This window comes from Conger conger, chromosome 18 (assembly GCF_963514075.1).
Source record: "Conger conger chromosome 18, fConCon1.1, whole genome shotgun sequence".
NCBI classification, from domain to species: Eukaryota; Metazoa; Chordata; class Actinopteri; order Anguilliformes; family Congridae; genus Conger; species Conger conger.
This window is the reverse complement of record NC_083777.1, coordinates 11,726,216-11,748,733: the sequence shown is the minus strand read 5'-3', so window position 1 is coordinate 11,748,733 and position 22,518 is coordinate 11,726,216. Positions and strand designations below refer to the sequence as shown.

Sequence of the window (22,518 nt, the reverse complement as noted above, 5' to 3'; positions counted from 1 at the left end):
TAGGCAGAGGAACATAAACCTGGACGACCAATCATTGTGCTCCGGCTGAGAGGCTGCTGCGGATGTCTGGGAGGGGGGGGAGGCGGGGGGGGGGGGGGGGTCAAGGGGTAGGGATAGGGCGCTGTGGGATGGGGGTTCAAGGGGTGAATATAGGATTATATGGGGATGGGGGGGGGTCAAGGGTGCAAATAGGATTCTGAGGGGTGGGTTACGGGGTGCAAATAGGATTCTGTGAGCTGGGGGGTTCAAGGGTACAAATAGGATTATATTGGGGTGGGGGGTCAAGGGTATGTCAGACAGGATTATATGGGGGTGGGGGTCTCGAGGGTACAAATAGGATACTGAGTGGGGGGGGGGTAGAATCGAACAAAGTGGGTAAATGAACACTTAGTTGAATGTTGTGGCAGAATTTCAATCAACATGGACAGGGTCTCTCTGCCTTGCAATAACGGAAAACTAGCTGCGACCTGGTCCTCCAGGTTTATGTCCATCTTGTGTTTACATTTTCTGGTGCCTAGTACAGATTTAAAATGTTATTTCCGTGCATTAAACAGTGAATAGCCATGAAACGTCGTCTGATCGTTTTTGTCCAATGACTCGTTTATTGTAAAGATGTTTTTTTATTTTGTCATTCAGTCTGTTCTCCTTTATTTTAAAATGGAGTCATTTGGAGTAGAGGAGTGAACGTTGTAGTCCGTTCCTGTAGTTCTGATGCACAGCCTGCTGGTCGCCGGGCAGCGGTCTCTCGGGAACCGGGGCTGATGTCACAAAGGGTGGGAGGGGCCAGCTGGGGTGAGTGCTGCTGTCAGTGGTAGCACCAGTGTGAGAATGAGAGGCCTCAGTCTTAAAGTCCATTTGGGTCAGCTACCCCCTCCTCCTCACACCTCTATCAGAACAGAGTCCTGCCTGTGTTTGGGCTCATTCGCCAAGTTCACCTTCTCTGTGCGAGTGTGCCACACCAGGACCTGCGGAAGAGGATTGTGGGGTGAGAAAAGGATGATCTCTCTTTCTCTCAATTACAATTCATTGGCATGACAAAAACCTACGTTTTCTTTCGCCAAAACATACAGCAGCGCTACTCAACTCCTGCGGGCCGCAGTGTCTGCAGGCATTCGCTCCAACCATTCAGCACCACCCGATTTCACTAATGAGCGTATTATCTGAACCAAGCAGGTAAACTAATTAGTGAAATCACGTGGTCTAGCACACCAACACTGAACACAAATAAAGACTAGAAACAAATTAACAGTAACCACACGTGAAAACAACTTTTTCTTTAATTTGGGGTCTCGTAACTTTTGAAATCAGGAACTTTTGGGATAGAATGACACCCCTCTACCCTGGAATCATCTAGCACACGCACCTCAACCTCACCCTCTTCTTTTAATGACACTCGTATGCATTCCGTTCACTGTGTGGTTGATGTGACTGAGTGACTGACTGGCTGAGGAGGGTCGGATGGCTCTGTTCACACTGCACTGGCAGAAGTCTTGGCCGGCTGCAGTCAGGAGTGAACGGTAGTCTGACCGAGGCTAGCTCCTCCTGGGGGGAAAGAACCCCAAACCTCACCGCTCCTCGCTAACCCTGTGTGCCTCGGACGGGAGCCGTCGCCATGGAGAGATCCACGCCCCCTCCTCGGGGCAGGACGTAACCAGGCAGGGGAGCCGTGGGGGTTAGGGCGGGGGGTGCGCTCTGAGGGAGGCTCCAGTCAGCCTGTTCCCCTGGTTCTGCGGGGGAGCCTTGGCCCGCCGGCGTGGGAGAGCGGCCGGTCAGCCGGAGCAGCGGTGGACTGGCGGTAATGAGGAACTGCTGGGCGGTGAGTGTGTACACCTGCACCTCTCTCTCTCTCCCCCTCTCTCTCCCCTTTTCCTTTTCCCGCCTGCTCCTCTCTTCCTGTCTCGCTCTCACTCTCGCCCTCTCCCCTCCCTCCCTCTCTTCCTACCTCTCTCCCTCTTGTTCTTATTCTCTTCCTACCTCTCTCCCTCTTGCTCTTATTCTCTCCCTCTCCCTCCCTCCCTCTCTCTCTTCCTACTTCTCTCACTCTCTCCCAGCTCCTCAGCCCCATCTCAAACAGACACTGATGAGCTTAACAACTGCATTCTGGGAGTGGGCTGCATATGGGCTCAGAATATCTGACAGAGATAGCTGAGGCATCCTTACGGTGTTGGTAGCCCTTCAACAGCAGTTCAACAAAAGGCTTCTGATGTTCCTCATCACACACCATCATAATTTTCCTCTTCTGCTTCCACCAAGTCCGCTGCTTATCTGAAATCCCCACTCGTTTATCAGGTCCGCAGAATCGATCGCCTTTAAACCATCAATCCCTTAATTGATAAGCTGTCCTAAACGGTGAGCCGAGTTTAAATTCTGCGCGTTTTGCATTACAAACAATTAGCTAATTCACTTCTCATCTTCATTAGATCCCGCCACCTGTCTGAGACTATTAGTGCTGCGAATGTAGCAGCAGCCAAACAGTCTGAGTATTTATGGAACGTGCGTTTGGCTCAGAGTGATTTAGGCAACAGTGCAGCCGAATGTGAGCGGTGTTAATTGTCTTTTCTAATATTAGTCTTGTGTGCTTGAACGTGGTGCTGTTGGTGGTAGAAAGGAGGAAACTGGAAACAGGAAGTGATTGTGAGGTCGGGGGTGACTGACCCGGGTGCAGTTCCGGGCCTTGGGCTCCAGCTGCTCCACTCGGGTGATCTGTTTCAGGAAGTCGGACTCCTGCATGCCCGGCTGGGACCCTCGGCGCTTGAACAGGGCCCTGGGGTTCGCCAGGACCACCTGGAGGTTCACCGCGAACCCTGGAGGAGAAACGACCACAAAGCTAAACTCGCCATCCTTTTCAGTACCGTATCTGACAGCCCCCCCCCAACCAATCACTTCTGTCACTGTTCTCAACCAATATGCTGTTCCCATAAAATTATCTAAGTCTGTTGTCTGTTGCTCCCACAATGCAATCTTACAGGGCAGAAATGGGACATGGTCAATGGTACAATGGTCCCAATACAAAGGCTACCACCTGGGCCATGTTCCACAAAGCAGGATTACTGAGTTGTTGTTGTTTTCTACATTTCTACATTCTACATTTAGGCTGAGTCCGGGTTTTAGTCAGTGCCGTTATTAGTGATCCTGCTTTCTGGAACAGACCCAAGTTCTATTACAGAGCAATTTTCTCGAGTAGCCAGTGCTACTTGCACCTGCGCAGTGAACTGCTGGCGTTCATGCCCGTGCATTTAGGTCGCGCCTTTACTGATTGAGCCACTCGAGCCTTGTGCACTTGAAGCCTTTAATCTTCAACCGGCTCGTTGTTTTCTAGGATGGCTCCACTGTGTATAAAGTCTTAGAGCTGGAAGCGTTATGGGCTCCTTCCAGACGCGCAGGGGAAGTGCTGAGAAATAAAAATATATCTCAGCCTCGGCAACAGCTCATTCCTTATGGTAGCTCAGCTCTCCCAGGATCACATTAAACCAGGTTAGATCTCGACACTCCGCAAAAAAACACCATTACCCTGCGTGAGTTTATAAGGCCCTGGAACGGCTCCCTGCCCATAATTTAGTTACGGTGCAGTCGCCGCTTTGATGATTTCGCTGAACGAGACGCTGCTCTCAGAGATGGATCTGCTGTCCTTGTTAAATCGTGGGGTGAGCTGTGTGGCTTTTGCGCACAGGTGACGCAGCAGCAGCCTCGCGTTCCATCAAAAATGCGCAACAGACTAAAATGGATGATTACTTGCGTAACGCAGTTCACAGTTCAAAAGTTCTTCGTGAACCACTTAAATTTCCCCTGATATATTGCGTTTTTTTCTTTTTTATTATTTGAATCCATAGGCTCATCAGAAAAAATCACAGGCTAATTTGTACTAAAAGCTTTCAAGTAGAGACGGCACTCGAATCCCACTTGAAGCGAGCGCCGTGCTCCCGGAGAAAGGCCAGGCGGATCATCGCATTGTGCTGTGGAGCACACAGGCAGAGCCGAGTGGCTGGAAGCGCGCGAAGGGAATACTAACTAATCCCATTGTCTCCTGCTTTTTAGCCACAACAAATCTAATAGACCCAAGACTTTGAAGAAAATAAATAATATATCGTTGGAAGAACCGTCGCTCTTAAATTGCCACATATGAATAGTGATTATACGTTTCTGAATCAGAATCCGGTTTAATTAACCCGTGTCCGAGGGTGATGCACAGCCGGTGAAAAGCCCGATTTTGGTTTGATCGGTGAATTTAGAGATATTATGATATTTAGCTTCAATAACGACTGTAGTTTCATAAAATATAAACTTAACAAGTTGTTAATTTACATGTTTTTAACAATACAACATAATGATGAGAATAAGCCATTCTGCCCAGCAATGCTCGCCTTTTCCTGCCAGTAAAGTGCTTAGATTGCCTAAAAGCTAAATGGTACCTAGCACCTTATCAAGCCTGTTCTTGAAAAAAAAACCCAGTGTTTCTGCCTCCACCGCATGTACTGGCAAGATATTCCACAGTGACTCTATGTGTGGGGGGAAAGAAATACTTCCTAATAACTGTGGAATTTATCCTTTGCCAATTTCCATTTACGCCCCCTTATTCTGCTAACCAAGTTCACCCTGAGTCGCCTGTAGTTCACTTTAAGGCTTTTAAATTAATTCAAGGGATTAACAATCAAATTACCCCTAAATCTCCTTTTACTAAACTTGAAGGGATTAAGTTAAGTCTTTCCTCATAACTTTTATCTTTTATTCATGGAATCAATCTGGTTGCCCTTCTTTGAACCTTTTCCAGCACCTCCAATATCTTCCTTGTGGTATGGTCCCCATAACTGCAAATAAAACTCTGACCGTAGTCTGACAAGGGCATTGTATAAGGTCTGTATAACTTCCTTAGCCAAGAGTATTGAGTATAAATACTGTATATGTATCATAGGGTCTGTATAACTTCCTTAGCCAAGAGTATTGAGTATAAATACTGTATATGTATCATAGGGTCTGTATAACTTCCTTAGCCAAGAGTATTGAGTATAAATATTGTATATGAATCCTAGAATCCTGTTGGCCTTTTTACTGTTACAGCACAAGCAGCCTTGTCATGTTCACCAACACCAAAAATAAAAACCGTAACTGGCATTTTCTGGATTGAACATTTTTTTGTGCAGGAAATATTTTTCTTTCCAATTTAACTTATAGATTACTAATCAGAACCTATACACCAGCAAGACCCCTCTGTTCTGCTACTTCAGGATGCCTGGCACCTTCCCCTCATCGCACCTGCACTTCTCAGTCACGACTGCTGTCTGTTCTGGCCCCACGGTGGTGGAATGACCTTCCTGTGGATGTCAGAACAGCAGAGTCTGTGACCATTTTCAAGAACAGACTGAAGACTCATTTCTTTAGACTGCGCCTTTCCCTCCCTACCCCACTACCATGATTAACCTAGTCTGTGTCATAGATTATAATAGCACTTGAGTATAGGTATTGTAGGACTCGGGTTACTCTAGCTGCCAACCGTGGTGTGCTAGTTGGAAAGTTGATGTACTTTTCAAGGGTTCCATTTGTATCTATGTGATCATGCTAGGACTCGGAAGGGTACTTTCCTCTAGGGTCCTGAACCTACTTGTTCCTGGGTTTGATTTGCACCTCATTGTACATTGCTGTGGATAAGAGCGTCTCCTAAATGCCTTTAATGTAGTGTATTGTAAATAGATAAAGCTACTAAATTTAACTTTGTGCTTCTTCACCAAAATAGCTGGAGAATTACAGGGGGCTTTTGATATTTTATGTGGAAAAATTGCAAAAAGTCAGAATTGAGTCATTCATCTCATTGAAATAGAAAAATGAACTCTGAATGAATCCACTGAGACAAAAAAAGTTTTTCTAATTATATTCAAATGTATATCTAATTATTCATGAGCTAATTTGCATATGTTTTTTTTCTTCCACTATTCACATGTGGTACCTCCCCTGTGGTAAAATCAAAAATCACTTTTTCCACAATTTATTAAATTCTTCAAAACCATACGAAAGTATATATTCCAAGAAATATATATAAATATTACGAGATTTTACATCATCATGTACCAGCGGGTGTGTATTTAGATCAAAATGTCTGTCAATTTTTCGTTCCTCTCCCAATCAATGCCCTTTCAGGCAGCTGGGCGTACCTTTCCCCCAGAGTCAGAGGCTACGGCTCTGATTCCTCCTCATCATTTAACGTCGACTGCCCGCCCTCCGAAAACTCCCCCCGAAAGATCCCTTTCACCCGCCATACCGCGGAAGCTAGTGCTGCTCTAACTTCCATTTCAGCTGGTCTTTCAGCGTCGCCGGCACCCGGATGAGGAGTCAGAGCTGATGTAATGTGAGGAACAGTGAGTGCTGTGTGATTGGGCCTTTGTTGGCTGGGGCAGGCTGTGTCCTGGGACGGGCCGTGACACCCGGTGACATGCTACTCCCTGTGACGGCGCTCTAACCCCCTCCACGCTCTGAGTCACACTGCTCAATGTCATCTTGCACCTCCACACCGTGACCGGACGTTTATGAAAACGGAGCGATGCAGCGATTCTGTAGCCTGAGAATAAAGATTGCTCAACCCCCCTGCCCTCTCTATGTCTCTCTCTCCCTCTCTGTGTCTCTCTCTCCCTCTCTCTCTGTGTCTCTCTCTCCCTCTCTCCCTCTCCCTCTCCCTCTCCCTCTCCCTCTCTCTCTCTCTCTCTCTCTGTCTCTGTCTCTGTCTCTGTGTCTCTCTCTCTCTGTGTCTCTCTCTCCCTCTCTCTCTCTGTCTCTGTGTCTCTCTCTCCCTCTCTCTTTCTCTCTCCTCCTGTGTACCACACTCTCTCCCACACATCCTTTGCTGAACTGGGGGTTAGTTTGTGTCCTGAGACCCATCCCTCACTTTTTTCACTACAGAGCACCCACATAACCCCCTCTGCTGAAAGAACTCGCTTCATCAACCTGGTGTTGTTGTTTTTTTATCCAATTAATAATGATTCTTTTATGAATAAATATATTAAAATAATGGATAGTAGCCTTAGAATATTTGAGTGGAACAGGCCATTAAGCCCATCTAGACTTCGTCACGTGCCTTCTATCTTTTTAACTGTCGCACAGCATCAATGTTCTATTCAGTACATTATCGACTCCGTGTGAAGGGAGGACTCCATTCATGAATGTTGCTCTGGCATTATGACTGCAGTATGATATTTTTCTGTGCTGATATTTTCCTAATATTTAATATGAGTTCTGCCGAAGAGTGAGAATGGTTCACCCCCTGTCTGATGATGGTCACACATAGATGGTATGAGTGACATCTCTGAATATCTCTAGAGCAGTGCTTAGCGTGGACTGAGAACGTTTTCCCTTCTCTGTACGATTTATTCTGTTTTACGAGTCTCCTCCCGTGACGTAAACTTGACTTGACGTGGCTGGTTATCACCCTGGTGCCGTTTGTGAGAGAACCGTCTCATTGGCGGAGGCTGTGTCGGGTTCCGCACCCGACCCATCTGGATTCAGTGCGCACTGCTTTGTAAAACCATCACACATACTTTTCTGTGGTTATTTTCTGTCTGGCCGCGAAAATTGGCCAGCGTAATTTACCGTGCCCCCGTGCTCCGTGCTCAGTGCCACAGGCAACATGAACCGCAAGCTTACCCCGAGCTAAGGATTAAAATATATGCGGGAAACTTAAATACTTCAACGATTCCTTACAATGGGGAGAATAAAATGAGAAATCCAGTGTAATTCAGAAGCTGCAAATAAAGCCTTTCCCACGGTGCTGAGTGAGTCCCCACAGGGGTTTACGTTGTTATTCTCTGAAAAATTGTTAATAAAACACATTTCCACATTGTTATTATTTAGCCGGTGAGCAGAGGATTAGCAAAGCAATTTTAAAACACGAAGCTGACTCACTCTTTCATTTCCTTAATTTAACATTTTATTACGAGACAAAGATAGAACTGTGGTTCCGGCTGGACAAAAGCAATCTCGTATAATTGGGTAAAAAGACGTTGCCTATTTTCGGGTGAGACAATTCGCTGAGATGCGTTTACAGTAATTCACCCTGAGGGGATGTGGGAATGGCCTCCGCCTACTTGAGACACCGTAACTAAATTCCATAAGGCCTGTTGCCAATGGTTGTCCTCAGTGACCAATAAGGGTCCTTACCTGCCATGTCGATAGCGAACGGTCGGTCCGGCCTCCAGCCCGTATACCAGCCCACCACTCTGCCCTTCTCCACCAGGGGGCGCTCGTAGCGGCGCCCTCCCACCAGCCCCACCGGCCAAACGGACACCTGCCGAGTGGATCGCATCTGCCAAGAGAGGAATCACGGCTTTTGAGCGGTGGGATTTCTTAATGTTGAGGGGAGTTAGAAAGCAATTTTGTTTGTTGTTGGAAAGTAATCCCAGAGGGTGTAGATCAAACGCATTACATGCCTGTGGTGCATTTCCATTTTAAACCATAATTATTCTCAACTGGGTAAAATATCAAATAACAGCCACCATCCTGTTTTTGTCCAATAGCTTTATCATTTGGCCCCTTTGCCGTTTTTATTAAGTGGCTCTCGAAAACGAGTTTTTAGAATCACAAAACAAGCCATGCAAAACAGGAAGTGGGATAAATTGACAGACAACGGAATGAAACGAACCCAAAAAGCAATATTGACTGAAGGTGACAGTACACTAAGCAGCGGGGAGATCATTTCGCGGAGATGCATTTCCATCCCGACGCAGCGAATGTCACGCTAGCTGGTGCCGAGAGCAATGTCCCGGGGCAGCGTGCCGCTCTCCTGGCGCTGCTCTCCGGAGCCTTCCCTTTCAGCGCCGCCGTGTCACCGCTCCGCGGCTCTAATGCAATCAATTGCTCAATTTCCTCCCCCTCATTCGCACACGGAGAAATTCTCAATATCGCTTCCTCTGTAATGGAAAATTGCTGTCTGGGAAGGAATCAAAGGAGAAGCAATGGAGAGCGCTCGTGACAGTTTGTTTCCCGCGGGCAACTTGATGATGAATATCCCGATCCGCACTGATATTGAATATGCTCAGGTTAGGAGTAAATCACAGGGGAGGGGGTTGTTGTATCACATTTTTTGTTTTATTCTGTATTGAAATGGGGGGGGGGGGGGGGATGCAGCCTTAATCAATTGGTGACTGTCCTTCAAGTATTGGAAGTCAGAGTTGCTGTATCCTTGGATTTTTACAGTAACGACGATGGGCTCTCTCAATATCTCTCTAAATTCTATTTGCTTTTCTGACATGACAAAACACTAAAATTTTGTATGATGAAAGCATACAATGTTTGAAACGTGCTTTTCACACTGAATAAAACAAAGAAATGCAAGACTGGAAACAATGAACAGTAAGCCACACCTGAAAGCAAGAACTTCTCTCGTGACTGATGGGCATCGAGAAATAATGATAAATCCTGAACATTAAATAAGCTACATAAAGTCAATAGTAATGATTATAATAATGATAATGATGCTGGTGATGATGACGAATGATATCGGCCAATCATGTAATAATACGTAATGAAAAAGTAAATGGGTTGTAAATAAATGCAGGTTGGACGTATTTTTAGTATTCCGTAAGATTGATGTCAGTCACTGTCCCTGACGGCGGCAGGGGGCTCGGTATTCTGCTGCCACTTCACTGCTCTTCCTCTCCTAATAGGATGGGGAGTTCTTGGATCTCTGGCAGGTTCTCAAATTGAGGGCATCTCAGACTTATTTTTGGAAAATATTTGTTTCTATTTTCGATGTGTTTTTCACAAAATGCGGCTCTCTCTCCACTTAGTTGAGACGGCATGCTTGCACAGCCTTTCCTCCGTTCCTCCTCCGCAACCTCCCCGGTTTGGCCAATCTGTGCTCATCAAGTTCTCAGTTATTGCCAGTCAGCATGGTCAGATGATCTGCATTGATATACTCTCTTTTGGGCCAGATAACATTGCAGTTCGTTTTTTTTTTTTTTTTTGGTATGGCCGAATAGGTGATATAGTTTTATTTGTGTTGTGCTATAGTTTGGGTGTCTCGAATTTCATTCATGGTGATGCTGTACTGAGGCTTTAAGGTCAGGTCAACCTCAGGACCAGCTGTGTGATGGGACTCTTGGCGTTGCAGGGCTTTGTAATGATGCAATTACAGTTGGGGTTGTATTTTTTAGTTTCCAATATTCGATTACCCACTTTTGTATTTTGATTAGTAATGCATAATGCAAATTCTGCCCTGCGTTTTGGTAGTTTTTCTTTGTAACTAGGATAGTTGTTTTAAAACTCTGCATGTAGCATTTCAATTTGGTTTAGCGAAGCCCCAAAAGGTGAAAGATGCCATTTAGACGGGTTACCGTACATAATTCAATTAGGCCTACAAGGCTGCATATATTCCTTCGCTGATTAAATTATTTATTCTTCGCATTAAAACGTGTACTCTCTTCAGTACTCATTTCTCAGTGCTGTTTTAATCAAGCATTTATTTTCCTTGACACGCATGGCTGAAGCAACGGAACGGCGCTGAATCGGAGATTGAAATGCGTGATGCTACGCGGCTGCTCAAGGACTGACACGGTGCGACCGCGCTGTTCAGCACCTTCCACTCTCGCTCTAGCCGGGTGGTAGATCTGCTGGAGACCGGGTAAAGACCGCACTGAGAGAGAGCCTGGAGCTCTTACTGGCCCACTGGCCTTTATAAAAGCCTGGTCCCAGAGCCGTGCCGAGGGCGCATTTCCTGCTGTGATTTTGTCTGGTTACCAGAGCTGATGTGCCATTTGCTCAGTCTTTCGTGAAATCATTCACACGAGAAGCGTATGGACCGCTTTTACCTTGAATAACGTGGATGTGGGGCATATGTTGGCCTCGGTACGAGCTCAGGGTTGTCTCAATCGAGCTGGGGGATCTGACCGACGCTACTGGTGCTGATGATGATGTCGATGACGACGACCACGACCAAAAAGAGGCTTCATTATATCGTAGACCTCCCGTGGGGGAGAATGACCAAATTGCATGGGCAAATAGCTATTGATTGAAGTGGACTTTGAAGTCGCATTACGCGCGACGCTGAGCAACCTGCCTGCACAATGGCTGCGGTAGAACCAGGTTGTTTCCTTCCAATCAACATACGTCAATTTCCTTCTGTACGACATGTCTTTTGTGTTTTCAGGCAAAATTGTGAGAAAGGGTCTAATTGGACTTACCTCATTAATGCGCACGAATGGGTATACCGTACTGACATAATGTACAGGCAGGAAATCACTTCAAATGAATGTTTCAGTGACATTTTAATTGCACAGAGGTGTAGCCTAACGTGTGCTTTAAACCCGTTTTCAGCACATTATCGGACGGAGGAGCCAAAAACCCGAGACGAGCTACTTTTGCAATGAAGAAGCTTGCATTTTTGCTGTCTCGTCGAAAATCCTTCAGCGACAACCCTATCGATTATCATATTATTGTGGAGTGGTTGTGACCTCTGCCACATCGGGGTAGGTTTCGGTCCACGATTAAACCTAATGGAAGTTCAAAACGCAAAACTAAAGCTACGAATTGTCTGCATTTTCTCGGCTTAAAATTCTTCTGCCTGGACTGACTGAAGTAACTCCTTAAGTAGCTATGCTAATAGTGGTTTGAGATCATTATCAACCTAGCAGTTGGATGATTATTATAATAATAATAGTAATAATACTCTGTATAATAATATACAAGTAGGCTTATATAGCCGAATTAATTTATTACAGTGGGACTTAATTAGAGACAGTTATTGTGATGAAATTGTGCGGGCGATAGCAACCTGTCCTATCTTGCCAGTTGACCCCAACCCAGGCTACCTAAGGTGCGCGCTTTCTTGCGATTCAAGATTGATGTCGCTATGAACGAGACGGCTCACTGAGTTTCTATTCCCCGTCCATCCTCTTCACTTATCTGTGTGAAGCATGTTCACACAATGCATCCATCTCTAAACACTGTCTGGCGTTTGACTCACCTGCTGTCCCTGGTCAAAGATCCACAATTAATGCCTGAACGTGCCCTTGCATATTTGGAAAATCGATGTGGGATGAAACTTTAATAATACAGATGGTGATGATTGCCAATTAAGTGGACGAAACACTGGTCAAAACTAGTGTAAAGCAAACGTATACCTCCTCGAACAGCTCCAAACTGTACGTGTTGTCATCGTCCGCGAAGAACACCACCCCGGAGTCCCTTGGCGCGCGGTGCAGACGCAGCCACCCCAGAGCTGCGTTTCTCTGCTCTGTTGCGCGCGGCATCCCGGACCGTTTATATCTACGAGGCGTGAGGATATGCAGGTGCGTGTACGGCAGTCCGGAGCGGGCGAGGAAGCGCGACACCAGCTCCGTGCGTACGTTCGAGTCCTCCACCACGATCCAGTGGAAGCTTGGCACCTGGCGAAAGGTGTTGGACAGCCGGGTGAGCTCCGCTTTTTGAACCGCTCTGCTGTAGGTGGGAGTGATGGCGTAAATTACCGGCAGAGCAGTGCGGTTACTGCCAGTCCGGGGTGTCCGGTCCTGTCGCTGTGGATTCCCCAGCCGGGAGAGGTAGAAGTGTGCAGTGCTCCGGACAGAAGTCCTCTTGGTATCTATGTCAATCATGATAATAACAATCAACGCCCAAGGCAAGAGAATAAAAAGCCGACTGTAGAACAGAGATTTCATGATGTAAAAGTTGATCGCCGATCAAAATTAGGCTAAATGAAAACATTAATTATTTGCCTTGACTCGCTGTTCATTCTGTATCGTCGTTTGCTTATCATGGAGAACTACAATTTCTCCAAAACATTATTCACTCACGAGATTTGATATATCGAAGCTCCCCGGATCATCCGTAGCCTATGCAATCCAAAGTTTCCCTGTTCTGGGAATCAAAACACAGTTACCTCTTGATCCTGCCTGCACTGCTGACCGCCACAGAGCCTCCGCTTAACAGGAAAAGAAAGATGATGTCTCATCGCTCTCAAGTGAAAAGACGGCCGAAATCGCAAACAACAGGTATGCCAAAGGTGATTGCCTTCGTCCTATACGTTTCCTTAAAAGCCAAAAACAAATAGGCTATGTCAGCACAGCGAGTATTGTATTGTATTGCAAATGTTCCGTTTTTGCCGGATGCGTTTGGTCCTGTAGAACCTCTTGTAATGAGAGGAAAATATATTCGAATTAGTACACAATACTTCTGTAATGTTTATAATAAGCAGCTGGCGTCGTAGCGGAGCGGTTTGGAGACCGATGAGCTAACCCGTACAGCGCTGAAAAGAGCGTCTTTGTAATGCTGCCACCTACAAACGTCAGTGTCCACTGAGACTTGAGAGAAGAGCTTCACCGTATTCACCGACAGTGTCTTCGGGGGAGAGAGAGAGGAGCGAGTGAGCGCGCGAACGATAGAGCGAGAGAGAGATGCGCACCGCAGTATACTGACATCTGACGTATTTCGTAAACATTTGCTCTCTGATATGATTTATTATTGTCAACAACGTAGCTCTTGCACCAGGATTTTAATTTGAACCCATTGGCCTTTAAAATTGATTTAGACTGCTTAAACAAAATACTTTATTTCTATTGCATATTTGACATTAAATGCAACCACACAACAGACTGCATTTTAATTGCGCAGAAATTTTGGTTTTCCTGGGTAACTTATAGATGCAGTCATTTTCTATTTTTCAGATTTAATGCATGCACTAAGCCACATAGAACTAGACGCTTCACACAGAAATTGTAAGCCTGAGGTTTTAGTCAATATTTGATTTTTAGGGGTTATAGCAAGCACATCGTACGTGCTGCTACGTTGATTGACAGTTGTGAAGTAATCAATACATTATTTAAATAATTGGAATTTTATTCAATTTAATAATCTTGCATTAATACCTACTTTGAAAGCTCATAATTTGGTCAGTGAGATGCATGAAAGGGAGGAAAGATAAAAAATCTAAATGTAACACAATTTAACACATTTCAACTAAACATAGGTGGTCTTCCACAATGTTTTAAAGTAATATATCATTGTGCATTATAGCAGACACCTCTATCAAGGACATCTCTCATTTTACTTCTTATTCATTTATCCCACTGGTTGTTCACTGAGTCAGTTCTACAAAGTACTTTGTTCAAAGGTTCAGTGCTTGTAAATCAAACCTGCAGTCATATCCAAAAATCCCTTATGCCATCAGCAGCCACAATTTAGTGATACCGTGTACGTTGCCAAAACAGAAATCAGTAATCTCGCTCATTTAATTGCATTTGCAACTTTAATTTGAGTGTTATTCAAGAAGCATGCATATTTACTTGTATATGAATGAGATTTTTAACAAGAAGCATTACAACTGCATCCATTTATTGAAATGTTAAAAATACTGGTTGAATCAATTAGCAGCTAGTCCAACCAATATGTTCAAACCTTGCCTGGTTGATGGTCAGCTTGCCTATAGCAGCAATGGTCTGGCTTTTGAGCCTTTTAGCCTTTCGACCTACGTGTAACGGTCACAAACGGTATTTTAACGGACATAATGTTTATAAGCAAACTACCACAGCACCACCTATGTTGAATGTAAAGCTACAATGCTTAAGTAAGAGGGGTAAAAGCTTCAGTATTCGCTGGTGTTTTTAGTCAGGAGGAAATGATAAGCTGCAAGGAACATAATAAACTTCAACAGTCCTGCCTTGCTTCACATGCGGAATAATATCAGCCGCACGGATGTCACAGAGATATGTTTAGAATATTGTCCCAGTGGACTCTCCGTACTTTGACAGGTGATTAATAGAGGCTCAGTATGGATGCATTCTAAGGGAGAAAGTGATAGATCGTGACATCACCCGCACCCCCAGAGGCACTGGTGTTTTTACAGAGGGAAAAATCTCCTCTTTCAATAAAGCCTTTCAGTAATGCCAAAGGGGGAAAAAAAGACTAACAACTTGGCATTGCCCTTTAAAAACAAAATACTGCTGAAGAAGAGAAGCTAAGAGCATGATTCACTACACATAGACTCAGGCAATTTAGATCTATGCAGAAAAGAGAACAGATCTAAATTGAATTATAAATTCCATGTGTAAACAGCATTTGCATAGAAATGACTTTCAATTTCTTCTATTTTATAGCGCGAACTAGAATTGTTCCAATAAATTGTTGCTGCATAACACAATTGATTCAGGTTTGCGGTTGATAACTTTGAGCCTCTGTTTTCCTGAAACAATTTCAATAGAGCATTCCAATCTGAGGCCTTCAGTCTTGGGAGTATTTATTTATTTACTTTTTTATTATTTAACCTGAAATTTCTATGAGGCCAAGATTGAATATTTGAATATAGCATTAAATTAACTTAAGCAAGATGAAGCAAGCATTGAGCAAGTGTGTGTGTGTGTGTGTGTGTGTGTGTGTGTGTCACCAACACAAACACACAGTGGTTTCTTTACTTCTCGATACTTTCCAAACTGCTGTGCTTGGTATGCCCAGTTACTGTGCTATCCTTCTTAATTAATTCTTCTGTTCTCTAAGCTGACAGATCAGTTGTTTTTCAGCCATAGTTAGTTCTCTGGTCTTCATGATGGTGAATGCCTTCTGACTCCCAATGCAATCTCCACAGATAAAAACAAAGGCTGAAACCAAGAATAGATACTCGCTGTTCTTTTATGTGTCTGCAATCCAGGCAAAATGACAGCCTGAACAATAGTTATTAATGCCTGTCAGTCATCCATAATTGCACTCGAAAAAAAGAACACCTACTTGCTTTGGATTCCCCATATATGTTGAATTGAAAGGACTAGTGCTGAAATAATTACAGTTTTTCACAAAAAGAGGGGGCAGGCTGGTTAAAAAGATGCTTTAAAGAACGACTGATCAGTCAAGGGCATCATGGTCCACAGCCCGTCTGCTGTATTTAAGAGCTTCTGCTGTATATCCTGAACACTCCAGTGTTCAATAATCCCACCATTTAAACAGCTCTCTTTTATGTGCATTATCTATTCCATTTGATATGTATATATAGAATGATAAATTTAGCAGTTCGATTTCATGAAATATTTAACTATAATATCTCCCTGCTGCCTCTGAACAAAGTACAATGTGTGGATTAAAAGATAATCTTCCAACACAATCACGTAATCGTTTAGACTACGATAGCCGAACGGGAGCATTGTCGGTGGGAATCACGTGACACGTGTCTGATTCTGCCGCACAATGAACTTTATGTTTAAATAACCTTGAGTCACCGGCAATATTTTCTGCTGCGGAATTAATTAGCATGACAAAAGTGCGCGTCTCTGGCAACACAGACCGCTATTAGGATGCGGACTGGATTCGGTAGATTAGTTGACACACATGAAACCGCCATTCAGACATGTTTACGCAAGGAATTCCTGTGCGTGCATGTTGTAAACTACTTTGAATGAACACAATGGTATCCATCTTGCAGGCACCAGGGTAAAAATATGTCTGACTATTTGTTCAGAATTCTGGGTAATCCACATTGGCAACCCATCTCACTGTCATCTCTGACCTTTATGACCCACTAGCTTTTCATGTGCAAATAACTATCTAACGTGTATCACCAAGGAGATGTGGGTCCTATTGGTCAAGAGAAATCGTCTGTAGTCTATCCTATCCTATCATCTATTGTATCGAATCCCATTGTAAAATGGATTTTAATGTGTGGTTAATTTATTGTCTACCTCATTTTGTGTTGAATTCCATTCCAATATGGTTTGGTGTGGGACAGTTGCTGTAGGCCAGTGTTCATGTGTTCTCCAACATCCGGACAGGAGCAGAAAGCAGTGAGATGTTGTGAGGGGTAAGGGGAGGGGAGGACTATGAAGCAGGGTTCGCTTCAATTCTGTTTCCGATGCAGCTGATCCAAAACGTGGACGCCGTACCTCACTCCCGTGCACCTCCATCTGAGAGCAGAGACATGCAGATTCTCTGGAAAACCTCCAGTTTTTTTTCCAGAGAACTCGATGCACGACCGTGTCCACATTCTCTGTGTTGCACCAGTTGTGTGCTTTTCCGTTGGGAATAGCAGACCCTGGAGGATGCAATGTGTTTCCTGCTGCTGAATGCCTTAGGCTCCGTACCCTGCCTCACCTGCAGGGGGTGCTGTCCCCGCGGTAACGGCGGCCAGAGGCGGGGTCAGGGCTGGGGCCCCTGGGGTCAGCAGCCGCGATTAACGCGGAGCGGATATCCGCACCCGGCGCTCTACTGTCAGCTACCGGGCCCTGTCATTTACTCTGCCTTACATCACCTCCCGCCCCGACCAACCAATCAATCCTCAATCATTTCTCTCCCCAGCCCCTACCCGTACACGCTGAGTTATGAACGGTGAACAAGACGGGCGATAAAACAGGGGCGTCTGGGTTTTGTAACCTTCGCAGGTTTCCCGGGTACGCAGGCGCTGCCAAAGCGGCGCCTGCGCTCGTAAACACGCGCTCCCGCCGGCCCGGGAGGAACGGCCCCCGCCAGAGGAAGGAAGGAAGCGTTCGCGACAACACGGCCATATGGAGCAGCTGCCTGTTACAAAAGTCGCGCTCCTTTAGTGCGTCTTTAATCTTCCACTGCAGTCATCAGTGTAATTTGGTGTGCAGAGCGAGCACATGGAAGCACCGGCGCTTGACGTTTCCACACACGTAGTGCTGCCGCGGCGCTTTCCTCGCTCCGGTCCGCTCGGGAAGGGCGTGCTGAGACGCGAAACTTCTTGAGAATCGCGTTTTCGCGAGCGTGGGCGGAGGTTCTCATTATATTCGGGTTGTTATCCTTAATGTGTTCTCACGTGACCGCTCTACTGTGTGAATGAGCGAAGCCCCCTCCCCTCCCTGCGTGTTTACAGCCCCCAGCATTCCCACACTGATCCAGACCGAGATTAGAAGCTAATTAGAAGCCGCCGTCCTTGCCGTGCGTGGGTCTGCCGTGGCGTGACGGGGGTCTAGGGCCAGAGGAACGTACAGACTGGAGATGCAGTGACGCCTATCAATAATGTGAAAGCAGTGTTGAGAATCCCCTCCCACACACACACACACACACACACACAGAATAACCGCGCGGCCCCCATCGATCGCGGGAAAGGGCTCAGAAGGCTGCACTTTGCCCGGAGCGCTCTCTGATGTGATGAAGACGGTCAATGCTAATGATGGCTAACAGCTAACATTAATAAAACCTGCCTCCCTGCTGCAAGCCTTTCATCTTCTTGATGAAGGCTTCTACCGAGAAAATACTATGAGAGAGAGAGAGCGAGGAAAAATGTTTTCACACCATCAAATCAAGAGTGCCGGAAAGGCACAGGCCTGTCGCAGGGGCATTATGGGAGACAAGGTTGCCCCCGCCCCCAGGTGAAAGGAGACCCCGCCCCCACACTGAGTTACCCTTTCTTCATTGGGCTAAAGCTCTCAGAGATCATTAGCCTCAGCTAGGCTAAGACACATGTGTTATTAATGCATCAGGGCGGTTCTGTGCCACTGTTTCAGTGCAGGAGAGATGATAACAGGCTCCCTGAGCACTGGAGGATGAGGCAGTGACTGTGCACTGAGAGAGAGTGAATGAGCCAGAGTGGGGGACACCGCGGGGATCTGGGGGATTTCTCTGGCTTGTTCCTGCTTGATTTGACTAATGGCATGTCATCTCCACTACAAACGTGGCTTTCAACTGCTGCCACGGCTGTACAGATAATGACCCATCTGGTGCCTTCGCTTCCAGTGACCAGCCTGCTCCTTTATGCTATACAATACGGACTAAACGCAGCGCCTCAAAGGCAGGATTAAACTAAATAGATTTATAACCGATGGAATTTGTAGCAATAAATGAAATGGGTGATGCGCTTTATAAGTGGGAGCTGAGAAAAAACGACGGTATATTATTCGGTAGGAACTGCTGCCCCCTTGTGACTAACTTGAACAGCACAGCGAGGCCCTTGATATATTTCCCCTCGTGCGCGCATAGCCATGTAGCGACTATATATCTGCAAACACTGAAGAGCTACATCATTTCTGGCACTTTCCATTTTATATTACAAATACAACCGAGGACAACAACACGTAGATTACAATACCCATTTCACAGCGTTCCGCAAAGACAGTAAGTTGCTTTATTATTGGGCATATTTAGAATCAACCATAAAAAGGCCCTAATAAAATGAAGTGAGAACTGAGCTGAAACAGTTAACCGGGCCCTTGCATGTGTCAGAAGGCTGCCTTCATGTTCACACAACTCTCCCGCGCGGTGCAGGATAAGCCAGGCTGAAAAGCTACAGGGGTAAAATAAGGGCGTCTCCTTTGGGACCGCAGGTCCTCCGAAAGCCTCGGCTGCGCAGATGTTCCGGTGCCTGTGAGGTGAGGGGGAGCGTGTTTACAGCTGTAGACCGGGGAAAGCCGTGAGATTCCCCGGCTGGTGCTCCACGCATAGGAAACCCATCAATTACAATCCGCGGAGGAACAGCTGAGTACTGCCGACCAATGGGCCGCATCACGAACGTGTCCTGGAAGCTCACCAAGGCTCCGGGCGGTGTGTTAGCAGCTTCGACGGAAACGGGCGCCGAAGCAACGGCTGGCCAGGAGGCTCGTTAGAAAAGGGCAGCGCGCCGCGACGTGGAGAATCACATTAGATTAAATCCGCCCTTGCCCTCGCAGCATCTGCCAGTGGCATCGGGAGCCGGAGGTCGGGGGAAAATCTACTGAGCTGCTGTGGAACATGTCTGGCCTTGTTGCCCTTCGACGGATCCCCTAACCGTAAACAAATTGTGTCTGCCTCCTGAGCGAATCGCCATAACAGCCTTCAGCTGTCTGAGCTTGGCTACTTATCAGTTATCAGTTAACTTTGTTTATTCATCCATAATTTCATATTAGCCTACACCATGGTCCTGCACATTCTAAGTTTGCATATTTTAGCTTTAACAACCATCTGTTTTGTTAACCAAATTGCTAGTTAGCTGAATCATGTAATCAGCCTATTAGCTTTCTATTCTAATCTGTGTAAGATTTACTGAGTTTGATTGACAGTATGGATTAATCTCTCGCCAAGTTATAGCCCATTGTTTGCTGAATTAATTTAAGCAAAAGTCAAATGCACTATCTCTGATTATGGTGCTCAAGAGAATTGATTGCTGTCTTCAGCACTTTCTTGCTGGAAAACAGGAGATGTAGCGTGTTGGCTGCCAGAGCGACTCACACTTTTTCATTACTACTGCCAAGTATGTCTTGCAAAATCTCATTTTTGAATCTCTGTGGGAATACTCTTTACTATTAAATATTAATTTCAAACCATAGTGTCAGACATAAAGAATTTGTTGGCGAGAAAGCACGGGTCCTTGTTCAGCAATTTAAAAAGGTTTGGCATAAATGCGATTCCCTCCATGTATTAAATTGTATTGTTGTATTCCGGTAGATATGAAATGTGTACAGGCCTAGCAGTGATAGGAACAATACTTTCCGGAAACATCTCCAGAGCCCGATAAAGGATTGTGCTGTAGAAGAGGAGGAACTGGAGCCTCTGTTGGGGGCCGTGCCCTGCTGAGGAGGGATGTATGGCTCGCGCTTTGTTTTTTAATATGACACAGTTTCTCTTCCAGTCCCCCAGGCCACACGTTTCTGTCGCTGTGCCTCTGGACATTTTCGCCTGGCAAACCGAGGGGACGATTGGCATCGGGGCTGCGGGGAGTCGTTTACCGTCGTCGTTGCTGAGTCAACTCTTCAGCGGGGATAACTACCCTGGGCTGCGCGGCAAATTACACAACGGATGCAATTCGTGGCGAATTATGCGTTATCTCTCTGAAATACATAAATGGCGGAGGGGGTTGATTTCCTCTGTAATCAGCGGGGACCCTGCGGAGATGCCTTCAGGAATCTTTGCATCTTTCCGCCGCTGCGCTCTTTAAATCCCACGCCACGCCGCTCCCCTTAAGTATGAGCGGTTTCCATTCGGCTGTTAAGAGTGGACCGCGCGGTTTCCGAGGCTATGTAAACAGCCCGAGGCACCGCGTGCGCCTGGGACCTGAAGCTGAACCGATGTGGCACTCCCCTGTTTCTGCTGTCTTTCTCAGAGTCAGAACTGCTTAAGTGTGCTCTCTCTCTCTCTCTCTCTCTCTCTCTCTCTCTCTCTCTCTCTCTCTCTCTCTCTCTCTCTCACACACACACACACACACACACACACACACACACACACACACACACACACACACACACACTCATTCACTCTGTCACTGCATACACACGCACACACACACACACACACAGAAGCAGACACACTCCCCTGTTTCTCTCAGAACTGCTTAAGTGTGCTCACTCTCACACACACACTCACACACAAGCATACACACATGCACACTCACTCACTCTGTCATTGTATATACACCCACACGCACACACTCACTCACTCACTCTGTCACTGTATATACACACACACATGCACACTCACTCACTCTGTCACTGTATATACACACACACACACACGCACACTCACACTCACTCACTCACTCACTCACTCTGTCACTGTATACACACACACACACACACACACACACACACACACACACACACACACACAGCCACTGCCACCTAGTGGGTGATGGAGGATAAATATTATTTTTCAGCGTTGAGTTTGTAAAATAATCCATAATGTTTGCGACAGATATCAAATGTTTGGGACAACAATTGACAATTTTAGATCCACTCCACAATTTTAGATTTGTAATCAAACAATTCACATGTGGTTAAATTGCATTGCCTTGCCTTTGGAGCTTGCTTGTCAACACAAGGACCAGAGCTGTGCCAATGACCCAAAGTCAGGTAAGCCAAACCATAAGCTTTTATAATTGGCTCAACCAATTCACCTTTGATGACTGAAGAATTCTCACCATGATAAAGAGTCCCCCCAAACACCTGGCCGACAGATCGGAAGCACTTCCAGAGGCAGGCCTGGATGAGTCACTTGGATTTCAGGAACAGAACTGCACAGACTCTCCTGCAAGAATCAAACCACCAGTTAGCCACAAATACTGGATGACCAGATTAGAGTTTGTGCCTAAAAGCCTGCAGTTCTGGAGAAAGGTCTAGTGCTGCGGGTGCTGTGGTTTGGGTGCTGGCTCACTGACTCACAGCAGCAGAATTGACACAATTTCTGCTGTTTTGGCTCTGTACTCCTGCGCATTTGAATGAAACTATCTGTCAAGTTTTTATTCCAGTGGACCATTCACCTAGATATGAAAAGTGGGCCTATTATTGGTCTTAGTCATAATGGGTCTACATTGGCCTGCTGCTTTTTAAGAATTAACCCTTTCTTTATAACAGTTCATAGTAGCTATACCATTGTCTTAAAAGATTATCTTAATTAATCCAAAAAGTTATTTCAGCCCTTTCCTGCAAATAGGAAAGATAATTTTTTTTTTTTAAGTTTCTTTTTTTAAATCAATTCACCAGTGAATCCTGTGTGAGCTGTCTATGGTCCTGACGCTCATGCCGATGCTGTCGTTTCGCTTTCTGCTGATACGGCGCGCTTCGCACAAGAGGGGGCGTGTCCACAGCGTTTCGACGGAGCCTGTGGTGGAAATTCCCTTATTCTGCCATTATAAACGCGGTG

At 45.8% G+C, this 22,518-nt stretch overlaps 1 protein-coding gene across 1 annotated transcript; it reads right to left on the bottom strand.

Annotated features, from left to right (window-relative positions):
- Positions 1-578: 578 nt before the first annotated feature.
- Positions 579-13,308, bottom strand: b3gat2 (beta-1,3-glucuronyltransferase 2 (glucuronosyltransferase S)). The gene is made up of 4 exons (XM_061228082.1): positions 12,099-13,308; positions 8,140-8,284; positions 2,656-2,804; positions 579-965 (listed from the first exon to the last, which is right to left on the bottom strand). Exons 1-4 carry the CDS (start codon positions 12,630-12,632, stop codon positions 879-881), a joined length of 915 nt encoding a protein of 304 aa, XP_061084066.1. The 5' UTR covers positions 12,633-13,308; the 3' UTR covers positions 579-878.
- Positions 13,309-22,518: the final 9,210 nt, after the last annotated feature.

Coding starts and splice junctions, on each gene's coding strand:
- b3gat2 (XM_061228082.1), bottom strand. CDS start 12,632: ATGAAATCTCTGTTCTACAGTCGGCTTTTTATTCTCTTGCCTTGGGCG. Junction 8,285..12,098: donor GTTTGGAGCTGTTCGAGGAG/GTATACGTTTGC, acceptor CTCTCTTGGCAG/ATGCGATCCACTCGGCAGGT. Junction 966..2,655: donor AGGCCCGGAACTGCACCCGG/GTCAGTCACCCC, acceptor CCTCTTCCGCAG/GTCCTGGTGTGGCACACTCG.